Source organism: Stegostoma tigrinum, chromosome 18, assembly GCF_030684315.1.
Source record: "Stegostoma tigrinum isolate sSteTig4 chromosome 18, sSteTig4.hap1, whole genome shotgun sequence".
Classification (NCBI taxonomy): domain Eukaryota; kingdom Metazoa; phylum Chordata; class Chondrichthyes; order Orectolobiformes; family Stegostomatidae; genus Stegostoma; species Stegostoma tigrinum.
This window is the reverse complement of record NC_081371.1, coordinates 22,820,634-22,836,620: the sequence shown is the minus strand read 5'-3', so window position 1 is coordinate 22,836,620 and position 15,987 is coordinate 22,820,634. Positions and strand designations below refer to the sequence as shown.

Below are 15,987 nucleotides of genomic sequence, written 5' to 3'. Positions count from 1 at the left end.
GGGCCTCATATTTCGCTTGGGAATCCTGCAGCCCAATGGTCTCAATGTGGACATCACAAGCTTCAAAATCTCGCCACCCACGACCTCATCCCAAAACCAGCCCCTCTCGCCCCCGCCTCCTTGACCTGTCCATCTTTTCTGACATATTTGCTCCTCCCAACTCTTTGAACAAACCCCACCCCCACCTCCTACCCATCAGCCTAATCTCCATCTTCCCTCATTTGACCAACCCCACCCTAACTGCCCCCTACACTCACCTTTACTGGCTCCATTGCCACCCCCTTGACCTGTCTGTCTTCTCTCCACCTATCTGCTCCTTCATCCACCTTCCATCATTGCCTCACCCCCTCTGTATTTATTCCAGAGACCCTTTTCCCTCCCCCATTTCTGAAGAAGGGTCCAGACCCAAAACATCAGCTTTCCTGCTCCTCTGATGCTGCCTGGCCTGCTGTGTTCATCCAGCTCTACACCTTGTTGTCTCAGATTCTCCAGCATCGGCAGTTCCTACTATCTCTTGGACTATAACTTGGTGTTGTGCTACTTCTATTCCTGTCCACCGCAGTCCAAGACTGGCACCTCCACATCATGGTTCCCATATTCAAGCAGTATGGAGGAATTCCAGATAAAATGCCATCAACTGTGTGTTTCGGGCAATATTGCCCATAGAAAGTCTTTTGGTTGGCTATGCAAGCATTGCTATTTATTGTGGGCTCAAAAGGGGTCAGCATAGTAATGAGCATTTGAATGGTTCCTGGACCAGTGGCCATAGCCTTGTTTGCGGGCAATATAACAGAAACATTCAGCTTATGAAGAAAAGAATATCCAATCATCTCTCTCTTTCTTACTTCTAGAGAAGAGTTTACTTCTGTGGAGAAGTAAACTAAAGTCCTTATCAGCTAGCTATTCTCTCTCATATTTCTCAATAAGTAGCTCTCTTTGCAAATCCCCTGTGGAAGGAAAAAGGGAAAATTACTTGTAGATGCTGTTAAAGAGTAAACCCTTAACCAGTGACCGAGACATGAGAATTGATATACCCCTAGTGTCATATCCATAATCAGCAAAGGGCTGAAAGGAATTGAAAAGACCTGAAAGAAAACAGCTGATCAACATATGTGATATGGAAGACTGGTACTAGAACTGTTTTTCTCTGGCACTTGTTTTCTTTCCCAGCATTAATGGTGTGTCTTGTCGCTTTGTGTATCTGTCTGTATGTTTGGGAATGTTGAGATTAAATTTAAAGATATAGAATTATAAATTAGTTATAGAACTTGTCTATATTTTTGCCATTAGTTAAAAGCACCTTGTTGATGATAAACAATTATTTTCTTCTAAATGGAAAAAAACTGATGTACACTTTTTGTAAGAGATAATGGGAGCTGAAAATGCTGGAGAATCCGAGATAACAAAGTGTGGAGCTGGACGAACACAGCAGGCCAAGCAGCATCTCAGGAGCACAAAAGCTGACATTTCAGGCTGAGACCCTTCATCAGAAAAGGGGGATGGAGAGAGGGTTCTGAAATAAATAGGGAGAGAGGGGGAGGCATATCGAAAATGGCAGTGGGAGAGAGATCCCCTGAGGTTTGTCCGGAGAGAGGAGGGTAACTTCTTCAGGTTAGGCATCCCTGGAAGAGGCTTTGCAGTGAGGCTAAAATTGTGATCAGAGATAATTGGAGCTGCGGTGCTGGAGAATCCAAGATAACAAAGTGTGGAGCTGGATGAACACAGCAGGCCAAGCGGTATCTTAGCAGCACAAAAGCTGACGGTTAACCTCACTGCGAAGCATCTTCCAGGGATGCCTAACCTGAAGACGTTACCCTACTCCCTCCGGACAAACCTTAGGGGATCTCTCTCCCACTGCCGTTTTCAATCAGCCTCCCCCTCTCCCGATTTATTTCAAAACCATCTCCCCATCCCTCTTTTCTAATGAAAGGTCTAGGCCCGTAAAGTCAGCTTTTGTGCTCCTACGATGCTGCTTGGCCTGCTGTGTTCATCCAAAGGGGGACCTGGTCTGGCTTCTAGTGCTGATCCTGTGCTGGTCTGGGAGGCATTCAAAACAGGTCACTCTGCATTGCTCATGCTGTCAAAATCAAGAATTCAGGCCAGAACTGTGAGCTCTAGAACAGTGAAATAAAAACAAACAGTTTTGCAATCTGACATTTCCACTCATCAGAAGTTTCGACGCATCATGATATAGTGATGTCAGCAATGTGGTTCAAGGAAATTACAGCAAGTTCAAGAATTATACATTAGTAATAATTGGAATTAATCACATATATAGATTGTGACAGTAGTACTGTGAAAGTCAGAGATGGTCAAGAGTTCAGGTGAATATTCTATAGCAGTATGTTTCCAGACCAATGAGAAAGGAGACATTGTTAGATTTGATTGTTAGGAATGTGATAGGTCAACAGGAACCATTAGAGGATTGCGATTACAATTACATGAGATTTAGGTTAGCTATGGAAAAATACAAAGCATAACCCAGATTAAGAATAATTAAGTGGGGAGAAATAACCTCAATGGGGTAAGAATGGATCTGATTTAGGTAAATTGGCATCAAATGTTGACAAGTAAGACCATAGCTAAACAGTGGACTTCCTCAAAAGAAAAATATTGCTGAAAAAGTGCAATGCTGTCTGGAATTTTTGTTTTAAACTCATGAGGACAGAAATAAGGATACTAACATTCAAATGGACACTTCATACTGTATGTGCAGATTGGTTGGCAAGTCAGTTCTGATTCATTAGGCGTGGCTGTTGAGAATGCACCTGGAAACATCTATGTTGAAGCTTTGTATAACGTTTGTTCATGTGATATAAAATTTACTGGTTACCCCTAATTGTTTCTCAGATAGCAGTAGTAAACTACTTTTTGTACCATTGAAGTCTATGTAGTGTCAGAGAGGGAGACTCAGGAAGTGACACAGTGACAGTGAAGGAATTATGATATACTTCCAAGTCAAGAGATGGTGTCTGATCTTGGAGGGCAATTTGTAGTTGGTGGTGTTCCCTTGTGTCAGGTTTCCTTGTCTTTCTAGGATGTAGAGTTCACATGTTTGGAAGATGCTTTTAAAGTAACTTTCATTAACTGCTGCAGTGTATTTTGCAGATGGTACACACAACTGCCACTGTGCATCAGTGAGGTGGGGGGGGGGGGGGTAATGCTGCAGGTTTTGCATGGGATGCCAATCAATCAAGCTGCTTTAATCTGGATGGCATCGAACTTCTTTAGTGGTTCTGAGATGCACCTATCCAGGCAAGCAGAGAGAATTCCATCATAATCCTTGCGTGTATACAGGCTATGAGGGGTTAAGAGATGAACTACTCATAGCAGAATTCTCAGCCTCTGATAAAATCAATATAGTACAGATTTGGGAATTCTGAAATGAAGGCAGAAAATACTGGAGAAACTCAGCAGGTCTGGCAACATCTGTGGAGAGAGAAACAGTGTTAATATTTTGAGTTTTAAAATCTTTCTTTAGAACCTAAGTAAGGGAGCACTTTAGATTCAAGACGCTAACTTTACTTCTTTCCTCACAAATGCTGCTGGACCTGCTGAGTTTCTCCAGCAATTTTAGTTTTTATTCCTAGCCTCTCACCTGTTCTTAAAGGCAAAGCATTTACATGCCTGGTCTAGTTCACTTTCTAGTCAGTGGGAAGACTCAAGACTCTTTAATGGAGGATTCAGTGATAATAACACCACTGAATGCCAAGGGCTGATGCCTGAATTCTCCCTCACTGGAGATGATCACCATCTGGTACTTACGTGACTATAAGATCACGAGACATGGGACCAGATGTAAAGCTTTGACCCCACTGCATCTGCTGTGCCAATCAATTAGGTGATGGCTGATCTGAGAATCCTCAACTCTACTTTCATGCTTTATTCCTATAACCCTTGATTTCCTTATTGATTAACACTCTGTCTATCTCAGCCTTAAATATGCTTAATGACATAGCCTTAACAGCTGTCTATGGTAAAGGGAAAACAACAACTTCTCTGTATCTATGACAATGGGAACTGCAGATGCTGGAGAATCCAAGATAATAAAGTGTGAAGCTGGATGAACACGGCAGGCCAAGCAGCATCTCAGGAGCACAAAACCTGACGTTTCGGGCCTAGACCCTTCATCAGAGAGGGGGATGGGGTGAGGGTTCTGGAATAAATAGGGAGAGAGGCGGAGGTGGACCGAAGATGGAGAGAAAAGAAGATAGGTGGAGAGGAGAGTATAGGTAGGAAATACCTACTAACCTCATCCCACCTCCTTGACCTGTCCGTCTTCCCTGGACTGACCTATCCCCTCCCTACCTCCCCACCTATGCTCTCCTCTCCATCTATCTTCTTTTCTCTCCATCTTCGGTCCGCCTCCCCCTCTCTCCCTATTTATTCCAGAACCCTCACCCCATCCCCCTCTCTGATGAAGGGTCTAGGCCCAAAACGTCAGCTTTTGTGCTCCCGAGATGCTGCTGTGCCTGCTGTGCTCACCCAGCTTCACACTTTATTATCAACTTCTCTGTATCTATCATGTCAAGACCCTAAGAATCCTGTTGTTCTATGAAGGTCTCCTCACCTTCTTCTAAACTCTAATAAGTAGAAGCCCAATCCACTTAACCTCTCCTCATAATAAAATTCCTGTGACTTGAAGCAATCTTCTGTGGAAAGATCTTCACCAATCACAACTATCTTTCATTCTGCTGGATATGGCTCTAATCAATGAATTCCAACTATTGACTACAGTTTTGCTAAAGCTCCTTTATGCTATATTTGGATAAATGCTATCTTGATATCTGGTACAATCATGCTCACCTGCTCTTTTGTCCGTGTTTGTGCCAAAACTGTAATGAAATCAGACCTGAATTGGCCTGGTGGTACACAAACTGATTGTCAGTCAGCATATTAGTTTTGAGTATCTACTGCTGGACAGCACTGTCAACGACACCTTTCGTCACTTTGCTAATAATTCAAAAGTAGACTGATGGGGTGATAATTGACCAAATTGGCTTTTTATCTACTTTTAATGGACTGGACATACCTGGACAATTTTCCTCATTGCTGGATAAATGCATGTTACAACTTTTTTGGAGCAATTTAGCTTGTGGTATGGTAAATTCTGAAGCACAACTCTTTAATATTTTGCTGTAAAATTGTCAGGTCCCAAGACCTTTACATTATTCAGTGCCATTAGCTATTTCCTAATATCACATGGATTAGATTGATTTGGCTGGGCAGGCATCTGTGATGTTGTTGCAAGCTTCTGAAGATGGTCCAGAGTCTAGCTGACGATACTTGGAAATAGAGATCTGATGAAGGGTCTAGGCCCGAAACGTCAGCTTTTGTGCTCCTGAGATGCTGCTTGGCCTGCTGTGTTCATCCAGCTTCACACTTTATTATCTTGGATACTTGGAAATACTTCAGCCTCAACCTTTTCACTGGTGTGTTGAATTTCCCTATCATTGAAGATGGGAATATTTGTGGAGTCTCCTCCTCTAGTGAGTTGTTTAAATATCTACCACTGTTCATAATTAAATGTCGCAGGACTGCAGAGTTCAGATCTGCTGTTAGTTCTGGAATTACTTTGCCCTCTCTGTTGCATGCTGCTTTCCTTATTTATTATGCAGATGGCACAAATGACAGTTGATTTGCAAAAGAAGCAACAATAACCTGAGGAAGACCTTTCACACACAGCAACTAGTTAAGATCAGCAATGCAATGCCTAAGAGTGAAGTGGAAGTAGGTTTGATTAAAGCATTTAAGAGGGAATTGGGTTATACCTGAAGAGTAAGACAGTCCAGTGCAATTGAGAGAAGGAAGAGGCATGGCTCTAAGGAATTGCTCTGTCAGAGAGCTAGTACATATATGTTTGGGCTGGACATGATGGCCTCCTTTTGTACTGTAATCTGGAGTGGACAAGGAGGGATACAAATCTGTCAGGGACAGTGAGAAACTACTTCAAAGTATCCAGGTGAAAGATTTACAAATCATGCATTGAGTCAGAGAAAACATTCTTAACGAGTTCTTTGCATTGATATTCACCAAGGAGAGGAGCATGATGGATGTTGAGGTTAGGGATAGATATTTGATTATTCTATGTCAAGTCGGTATAAGGAGGGAGGAAGTGTTGGGCATCCTAAAAGGCATTAAGGTGGACAAGTCCCCAGGTCCGGATGGGATCTATCCCAGGTTATTGAGGGGAACGCGAGAGGAAATAGCCGGGGCTTTAAAAGATATTTTTGTATCATCCTTAAACATGGGTGAGGTCCTGGAGGACTGGAGAATTGCTAATGTTGTCCCCTTGTTTAAGAAGGGTAGCAGGGATAATCCATGTAATTATTGACCAATGAGCCTGACGTCAGTGGTAGGGAAGCTACTGGAGAAGATACTGAGGGATAGGATTGACTCCCATTTGGAAGAAAATGGACTATCAAGTGATAGACAACACGGTTTTGTGCAGGGGCGGTCATGTCTTACCAACTAAATAGAATTCTTTGAGGAAGTGACAAAGTTTATTGATGAGGGAAAGGCTGTAGATGTCATATACATGGACTTCGGTAAGGCGTTTGATAAGGTTTCCCATGGCAGGCTGATGGAGAAAGTGAAGTCGCATGGGGTCCAGGGTGTGTTAGCTAGATGGATAAAAAAACTGGTTAGGCAACAGGAGGCACAGAGTAGTAGTGGAAGAGGGTTTCTCAAATTGGAGGCCTGTGACTAGGGGTGTTCCACAGGGATCTGTGCTGGGACCACTGTTGTTTGTGATATACATAAATGATTTGGAAGAAGGTGTAGGTGGTCTGATTAGCAAGTTTGCTGATGACACTAAGTTTGGTGGAGTAGTAGATAATGAAGGGGACTGTCAGAGATTACAGCAGAATGTAGATAGATTGGAGAGTTGGGCAGATAAATGGCAGATGGAGTTCAATCCAGGCAAACGTGGGGTGATGCATTTTGGAAGATCTAATTCAAGAGCAAACTATACAGTAAATGGAAAAGTCCTAGGGAAAATTGATGTTCAGACAGATCTGGGTGTTCAGGTCCATTGTTCCCCGAAGGTGGCCATGCAGGTCAATAGAGTGATCAAGAAGGCATACGCATGCTTTCCTTCATTGAATGTGGTATTGAGTGCAAGAGTTGGCAGGTCGTATTAAAGTTGTATAAGACTTTGGTTCAGGCACATTTAAAATACTGCGTACAGTTCTGGTCGGCACATTACCAAAAGGATGTGGATGCTTTGGAGAGGGTGCAGAGGAGGTTCACCTGGATGTTAGATAACAAAGTGTGAAGCTGGATGAACACAGCAGACCAAGCAGCATCTCAACAGCACAAAAGTTGATGTTTCGGGCCTAGACCCTTCATCAGAGAGGGGGATGGGGAGAGGGCTCTGAAATAAATAGGGAGAGAGGGGGAGGCGGACCGAAGCTGAATAGAGGAGAAGATAGTTGGAGAGGAGTGTATAGGTGGGGAGGGGGGGAGGGGATAGGTCAGTCCGGGGAGGATGGACAGGTCAAGAAGGCGGGATGAGGTTAGTAGGTAGAAAATGGAGGTGCGGCTTGATGTGGGAGGAGGGGATAGGTGAGAGGAAGAACAGGTTAGGGAGGCGGGGACGAGCTGGGCTGGGTTTGGGATGCAGTGGGGGAGGGGAAGATTTTGAAGCTTGAGAAGTCCACATTGATACCATTGGGCTGCAGGGTTCCCAAGCGAATATGAGTTGCTGTTCCTGCAAACTTCGGGTGGCATCATTGTGGCACTGCAGGAGGCCCATGATGGACATGTCATCTGAGGAATGGGAGTGGGAGTTAAAATGGTTCGTGACTGGGAGGTACAGTTGTTTATTGCGAGCTGAGCGGAGGTGTTCTGCAAAGCAGTCCCTGAGCTTCCGCTTGGATTCCTCAATGTAGAGGGAGCCACACCGGGTACAGGGGATACAGTATACTAGATTGGCAGATGTGCAGGTGAACATCTGCTTAATATGGAAAGTCATGTTGGGGCCTGGGATGGGGGTGAGGGAGGAGGTGTGGGGGCGAGTGTAGCACTTCTTGCGGTCGCAGGGGAAGGTGCCGGGTGTGGTGTGTCCTCTCCACCTATCTTCTCCACTATTCATCTTCGGTCCGCCTCCCGCTCTCTCCCTATTTATTTCAGAACCCTTTCCCCATCCCCCTCTCTGATGAAGTGTCTAGGCCCGAAATGTCAGCTTTTGTGCTCCTGAGTTGCTGCTTGGCCTGCTGTGTTCATCCAGCTTCACACTTATCTTGGATTCTCCAGCATCTGCAGTTCCCATTATCTCTGATCACCAGGACGTTGCCTGGTATGGAGGGCGCTAGCTAGGAAGAAAGGTTGAGTAGATTAGGATTATTTTCATTAGAAAGATGGAGACTGAGGAGGGATCTGATTGAGATCTGTAAAATCATCAGGGGAACAGACAAGGTGGATAGCAAGAAGCTTTTTCCCCCCAGAGTGGGGGACTCAATTACTAGGGGTCATGAGTTCAAAGTGAGAGGAGGATAGTTTAGGGGAGATATGCGTGGAAAGTTCTTTACGCAGAGGGTGGTGGGTGCCTGGAATGTGTTGCCAGTGGAGGTGGTAGACGCAGACATGATAGTGTCTTTTAAGATGTATCTGGACAGGTACATGGATGGGCAGGAAGCAAAGGGATACAGACCCTTAGAAAACAGATGACAGGTTTAGACAGAAGATCTTGATCGGCTCTTGGAGGACTGTTCCTGTGCTGTAATTTTCTTTGTTCTTTGTATTTTCATGATTCAATTTAAGAAATGCATCTGCTGATGGAGATGCATCCTCATGACTCACTTATGATTTTCACAGGGTCAGTTCTGGAGATGTGGGCCTGTGTCTGCAGGAAGGATGCTGTTCCCAGAAGGTGAAGCAACATAGTCCGCACCATGACTTCATTTAAGTACAATTTCTTCCAGTGCAGGCATCTTACCCCAATGAATTCTCATACCATCTTAGAATGAGTGGCATAAAGTAAAGCATTGCATGAATAAGCAGTAGGCAGTGGCACAAGCAGAGACAGCTGTGATCAGTGCTCCCTGGAGGACTGATATTACCATGTCCATTTGGGTAGAGATACTGATCCTTTCGTTTCACGCACAAATTGATGAAATATCATGATCAATTAAAAAATGTAGTTTTTTTTCCATCATGAAGATATTTCATATTCATGAATACAAAATTAGTATTTGAGAACCGATGCTTTTCAGCAATATTTATAAATGGAATGAAAGACCAGTAACATTGTCTTACAAGGTGCGATCGTTTTGAAGGTTGTTATAGGGAGGCCAATAATGTAAAAGGAAAAGTTTTCACCAATAATTTCTAATTGACAGCAGTCTGAGTCACATTCAAAACAGCACTCTATGGGGAAAGGTAAAATGGCTGACATTAACTTTTGGATAACTGCATATAACTGTGCAAAAGCAGAGTCCAGGAATTGAATTTGTTCTGGGTTTGGGATCCTGATATTGGGAGAATTTCCAGTTCCTGTCGCTGCAACACCTAGATCAGAGTGGCTTTTGTGTACAAACCAACCTAATGAGTACACAGATGTTTGAGGTGGCCTTGCTGACATCTCTGCCAAGTATGGACACTCTTCAGCACTGCACCATCCACCTCATCCTCCAAGTAAGTGTGCCATTTTAGCAGGAGTTAGATGAGAATGATTCTATATTCTCCAACTTACTGCTTACAGCCACAGGATATTAACTAAGAAAAAAATGTTTTCCCTTTTAATGATTTTTAAAGAAAATTCTGACTCAAATATTATAGCTTTTATATCCAATGTGCATAGGAAATCACTGATATGAGGAAATTTTTACTGGATTAGGATGCCATATTTATACACAAAATAGCATGCTAACATGTTGCCTTTATTTTCATTCTGCTTTGCTCCTACCTTGAACTAGGGTAAGCCAGTAAGGCTGGTTGTAATGTTCAGATGCAATGGTGAGGGTGTTGAGGAATACAAGAAATATTACAAGCCAGTAAAAGACACTAGACTTCACACCAGCTCTACATTTTCTCCTGCAAAATCGGTTCCATCTTCGCCAATATCGACTGTAACAAAGAAAAACATGAGTTAAACTGTAGAAAGTGTTTCCTGCTTATTTCTCAATCTCTTGAACTAAAACATGGCACTTGATGAAGGAGGAACAGCATACAGGAAAAGTAGAGCTGACTGAGGCACAACATATCTGTTGTATCATTGATCAAAGGGCATGGATTATCATGTTCACTATCTGAACACTAATCTAGTAGAATGCATCAACTGCCCGTTATAAAAATTGCCTGAATCAATGTTATAAAAATCTAGTGGCTTCAAGGAAAAAAAACATGGTTGGTCCACTCCACCAGATTACAAACCATGTTTGAAGGTGGCAACCAACCCCAGAGATACATACTTACAATTTTTGCACAGCAAGTTGGACACCTTGGGCAGTCCATTGAAAGCAAAGGTGAAAGTGAGAGAAGGTAAGATGTTGTAACAAAGGATGACCATAAAAATTAAAATTTCATGTTACATTCCAGTGAAGGGTTGTAACATTCAGTTATCCTGCTAGACTAGTGGCATATGAATAAGTACCTCTCATTGGCAGGCGAATTGGAATAGCATTTTGGAATAAGACACAATCAGAGACAAGACAAATTGACCCAAACTTACACAATTATTCATGATCATAAATAATATCATTGCTGGATACGTTTTGAACATAAATAGAAATTAAATGGGGCGGCACAGTGGTTAGCACTGCAGCCTCACTGCACCAGAGACCCAGGTTCGATTCTAGCCCTGGGTAACTGTGTGGAGTTTGCACATTCTCCCCGTGTCCGCGTGGGTTTCCTCCGGATACTCCGGTTTCCTTCCACAGTCCAAAGATGTGCAGGCTAGGTGGATTGGCCATGTTAAATTGCCCGTAGTGTTCAGGGTGTGTGGGATGCTTCAAGGGGCAGTGTGGACTTGTAGGGCCAAAGGGCCTGTTTCCACACTGTAGGGAAACTAATCTAATCTAATCTAATCTAAACAACCACTACATTTTAAATATTTACCTCCTCCACCACTGATGCACAATGGCAGCAGTGTGTGTTACAAGATGTATTGTAGCAAGTAAGGCCCCTAGATAATACCTTAAATCCCTGACTTTGACTGCCTCAAAAGGACAAGGACAGTAGATCCATGGGTATGCTACCACCTGCAAGTTCCTCTCAAAGTCAAAAGCAATTCTACTTTGAATCCAAATGGTAATTTCTTCACTGTTGCTAAAATGTGCAAGTTCACTTCCTATCAGCACTATTGGTGTACCTTCATGACATACACTGCAGAGGTTTAAGAAGCTAACTTTCAACGCCTCTTTTTTCAAGGCAAATTAGGGATGGGCAATAAATGCTGACACAGCCAGTGACACCCACGTTCTACAAAAAAAAACAAATTCGAAAAATGCATTTGGTATGTTTAAGGTGGAAAGTTACAAACGAGTAGAAGTGCAAAAAATATTAAATACTTAAGTATTTTTGAAATAGTAGATTGGAAAATGCAATTTGTTTGCATGATGTGATAATGTTAACCAGGAAAAAACACTCCAAAGACTGCCAAACTGAAAGGTTATTATGGTTGGCATCACTCAGTGACTTGTTTACCAGCAGACCACAAACCTCTTATTTTGAGTTTTATATATAATTATGTCACAGTAGGATGTTCTCAGAGGATAGGTGACACTTGGTTGCTATGTGCCTTTGAACAGAAATTAGCATTCCTGCCATATATATTACAGGCAGCTGGTAATGCCATTAATTTTTTAAAAATTACATACTAACAAGATATCTTAAAGTTAATTACATACCTAGACCTGTCAAATGATCTTATGTGTCAACCTGCAATGCATTGATGTTTTGCAAGGCAAGCTTTTAATAGCTTGTACAAATACCTTAAACAACATCATAATTTTGTTAATGACTCAATTTCAGCATATTATGTATTCCGACCACAGAGTCAGTTCATTTGTTAACATTGGTATAAAAATTGTTAAGAGTATAAACAACATTTGTCTCTTTGTGCTTAGGACAATGATTTTTTATTCATTTTAGAAAATAAATGAGAGTCTACATTTGGCTATAAGACACAGACAATTATAATTTAAAAGAATTTCAAAGGGCAGTATTTTTGTGTTCTGGCTTGCTCTATTATTAGCTGGTGAGAAAGCCTTTTGTAACATAAAATAACCTGTTACAGTTTTGTGCATAGATACTCTGGAGTTAGAAGAATGGTTGTGATGGGAACAGTGCTCGGAGGATGGAACGGGGAGAGGTACTATAGACATGCTACAAGTTTAGTGAGATATACTGGGTAAAATTGGGATTGAAGCATTCAGATGAAGAAATAGTAGGTACTGAAGGGAAAACGGTGGCTGAAAGTTATTTCAGATCAAATGGCCGTATCACAATTACTCATTCGGGTACGCAGCACAGTAACGGAATAGAAGTACTGACAGTAGCAGTGTGGATAGTTCACCAAAACCAGTGATGGCAAAAGGATTTTAAAAAGAAGGCAAGGTTATTTCCAAATTTTAAATGCCAAGTCTTTACCTACCACTACTGGTCAATCTAAGAACAGGTGTCAAAATATACAAGTTATTTGAGTACAGGAGTAGTGAATTTTTGTAGAGGAGCTTAGTTAGAAAACACCAGAAGTCGTATGCAGTTTTGGTCTCCTTATCTCAGGAAGATAATATTGTCAGAGAGGGAATGTGACAAAGAGACCTGGGATGATAGGACTGTCCTAGAAGAGAGACTGGGCAAACTGTCTGTTTTGTACAGAGTTTCTAAGAACGAGAGATGACCTGATTGAAACTTATAAAATACTTAAAAGGGTAGATGGGTAGATACAAATATGATGCTTCTCTCGTTGAGCAATTCCTATTTGTTACAATTATTACACAACTTTCATGTTACAGCCATGTTTAATATTATTTAAGTTTAGGGTATGGCAACAGGAAACCGATTTTGGTATGCATAAAAATTTTTCTTAAATGACACTTAACAAAAATTCTATATAAATGTAAGATGTAGAAATCATCTTAAATAATGATTATTGTCTTTACTTGTGGACAAATCAAGCTACTATTGAATCAATGCTTGCAATAGGAATATCACTGTAAAATAGACATTATCAAAAATAAAAAGATTGTATTAAGTGTATTAGGTGTTAACTGACCTGAACTTGGACTTGGAAATTCGATGCCTGGAACAAAAAAGAAAAGATTACAGGCAAGTTATTGTTTGAAATCTTCTCAATTAAGGAGATTGCTTAATCAAACAGCGTGAATTGCAAGTATCTCAGCTGTCACTGGCCTCGCATCTGCTCTCCTCTTTTACTGAAAAAAGGCATGAGATTTGCCATTGAAAAGTGTTTTTATGACATACCTATCACTGAGAAGAAAGTAGAATACTCTGGAATAAAAATCTTGGCAGCTACTCCATGTTGATCAATACTAACTGGCATTTATTTAAACAGAGTTGGTGAAAAGCCTCCATTTATCTTTCCCATTTTCCCCATATGTTTCTTTTCTCTCTTTTAACTACTCAGGAAGTTACTTTGCAGAATTCCAGAAAGTTTCTACTGAACCCTAAAGATCTATTGGTGTATGGTTTAGAAATACTGATGGATAACATGGGTATTAAAAGGAGATTAGAAATTAGGGTATATAGCATCAGGAAGGCATATCCTCAAATGGTGAAAAATTGGATGAACGTGACAAAGATGTGTAAGAGTCAGTCCAATGCCAGGCAATGAAGCAGGTTAGGAAGCCATTGATCTCTCAGTGATATTACTGATTGGCTTAATCAACTACTTGAAAATAACAAGAAGCTCCTCTGAAAATAACAAGAGGATCCTTTTTAACATTCTTCACATAGAAACATAGAAAATTGTTGCAGGTGTAGACTATCCAGCCGTTCAGACTTGGTCCGCCACCCAATATGATCGTGGCCAATCATACAACTAGGTATCGTGTTCTTGCTTTCTCCCCATATCCTTTGATACCTTCAGCATTGAGAACCATGTCTAAATCATTATTGAAAATACTTAATGTTTTGGCCTCAACCACTTTCTGTAGCAGGGAATTCTACAGATTCGCCACTGTCTGAGAGATTTCTTCTCATTTCAGTCCTAAATGGTTACCCTATATCCTTAAACGGTAACCCCTGGTTCTGGTCATTGGGAATGTTCTTCCTGCACTTATTCAGTCTAGTCCATAAGACTATAAAAAATAGAAATACGAGTAGGCTGTTTGGCTCCTCCACCCTGCTCTATCACTGTTCCTGTCTACCTGCCTGCACTTTCCCAGTAACCACTAATTAACCTACTGATCAAGACTCTATCTATTTCAGCTTTAAATAAATGTAAGAATTCTGTCCCCAGCTTTCCGAGACAAGGAATTCCAAAGGCTCACGACCCTCTGAGAGAAGAAACTTCTCCTCAACTCAGTCTTAAATTTCTGCTCTCTTTATTAAAATTTTCTCAGTCTTTGAGATTCCTCCTCATTCTTCGACACTCCAGGAAACACAGTCCTAGCTGATCCAATTTCTCTTCATATGTCAGACTTGTCATCCTATGGATCAGTCCCTTTCGTACCTCTCATCCTACTTTGAGGAATAGAAAAATGATTCAATCAACATCTAAATTTCTGATATTTTGACATTACATTTGTCACTGCATTTCTTTTCTCTGGATGACAATATTTATTGGTTCCAGATAAACGGAGATTGAGGGCAAAATGTTCCTATACTTCAGCAATACTGTTCTTTAACTAATTGTTAGACTTGACTACAGCACTCCCATGATTCACCCTTAATTTCAGTCTGGGATTATCTTACTTAAATATTCTCCTTCATTCAGACAATCTGAGGGATAAATTCAGAGGAGAATTATGGTCTCTTGCTGCACATTAGAAAGCAGGGATGCATGCAACTAAAAGATGGCAAGAAAAGAGATTAGAGGAGCAGGAAAGCTTGACGTTTCGGGTCAGGACCCTTCTTCAGAAAATTCTGTTTTCTGAAGAAGGGTCCTGACCCGAAACGCCAAGCTTTCCTGCTCCTCTGATGCTGCTTGGCCTGCTGTGTTCATCCACCTTAACACCGTGTTATCCCAGATTCTCCAGCATCAGCAGCTCCTACTATCTCAAGAAAAGAGATGACTTCTTTTGGGTGGGTGGGGTGGGGTTGACCCTAACTTTGGATCATCACCACCACCACCCCAGCACCCCCACTCCGCCCCGGCTGGAGTGGTGAATAGTTCTGCAGCATTATGGGGCGGCATAGTGGCTCAGTGGTTAGCATTGTCGTCTTAGAGCTATATGGACCTGGCTTTGATTCCATCCTTGGGTGACTGTCTGTGTGGATTTTGCACATTGTCCCCACGTCTTCATGGGTTTCCTCTGGATGCTCCAGTTTCCTTCCACAGTTCAAATATGCGCAAGAGAGGTAAACTGGCCATGCGAAACTTGTTAATCGTATGCAGGCTAGGTGGGTTAACCATGGGAAATGCAGGACTATCGGGGTAGGATAATGGGTGGATATGGGAGTGATGCTCTTCAGAGGGTTGGTGTGGAATTGATGGGCTGAATGGCCTGCTGCCACACTGTAGAGATTCTATACTATTGCCGGAATGTTAGAGCCCATCAACTTTAAATATTTTTAAGGTATAGGTAGACAAATTCTTGACTACCAAGGGGATGAAAGATTATCTGGGATATACAGGAATGTAGAGTTGGGATTAAAATCAGATCAGCCATGATCTTATTGAATGAGGAGGCTTCAAGGACTAAATTACCTACTCTTGTTTCACGTTTGTACGGTCTTTGTAATGTCCAGTGCTTTTGGCCATTTCCTGACACCATGCAAGGTGAATTGAATTGGTTGAATTGCTGGGGCCTCAGGAGGAAGCTACAATGGGTCATTCACTTGGCACTTCTGACTGAAGAT

The 15,987-nt window shown here is 41.9% G+C and overlaps 1 protein-coding gene across 16 annotated transcripts in view; it reads right to left on the bottom strand.

Annotated features, from left to right (window-relative positions):
- The window catches only part of LOC125460699 (voltage-dependent L-type calcium channel subunit alpha-1C-like), an 814,036-nt gene that overhangs the window by 318,535 nt on the left and 479,514 nt on the right, over positions 1-15,987 (bottom strand). For all 16 annotated transcript variants that reach the window (XM_048548420.2, XM_048548421.2, XM_048548422.2 and 13 more), the window contains 2 exons: positions 13,220-13,246; positions 9,908-10,068 (listed from right to left, as the gene is read on the bottom strand). In XM_048548420.2, the coding sequence (XP_048404377.1) occupies positions 9,908-10,068; positions 13,220-13,246 (188 nt within the window). The remainder of the gene's footprint in view (positions 1-9,907; positions 10,069-13,219; positions 13,247-15,987) is intronic.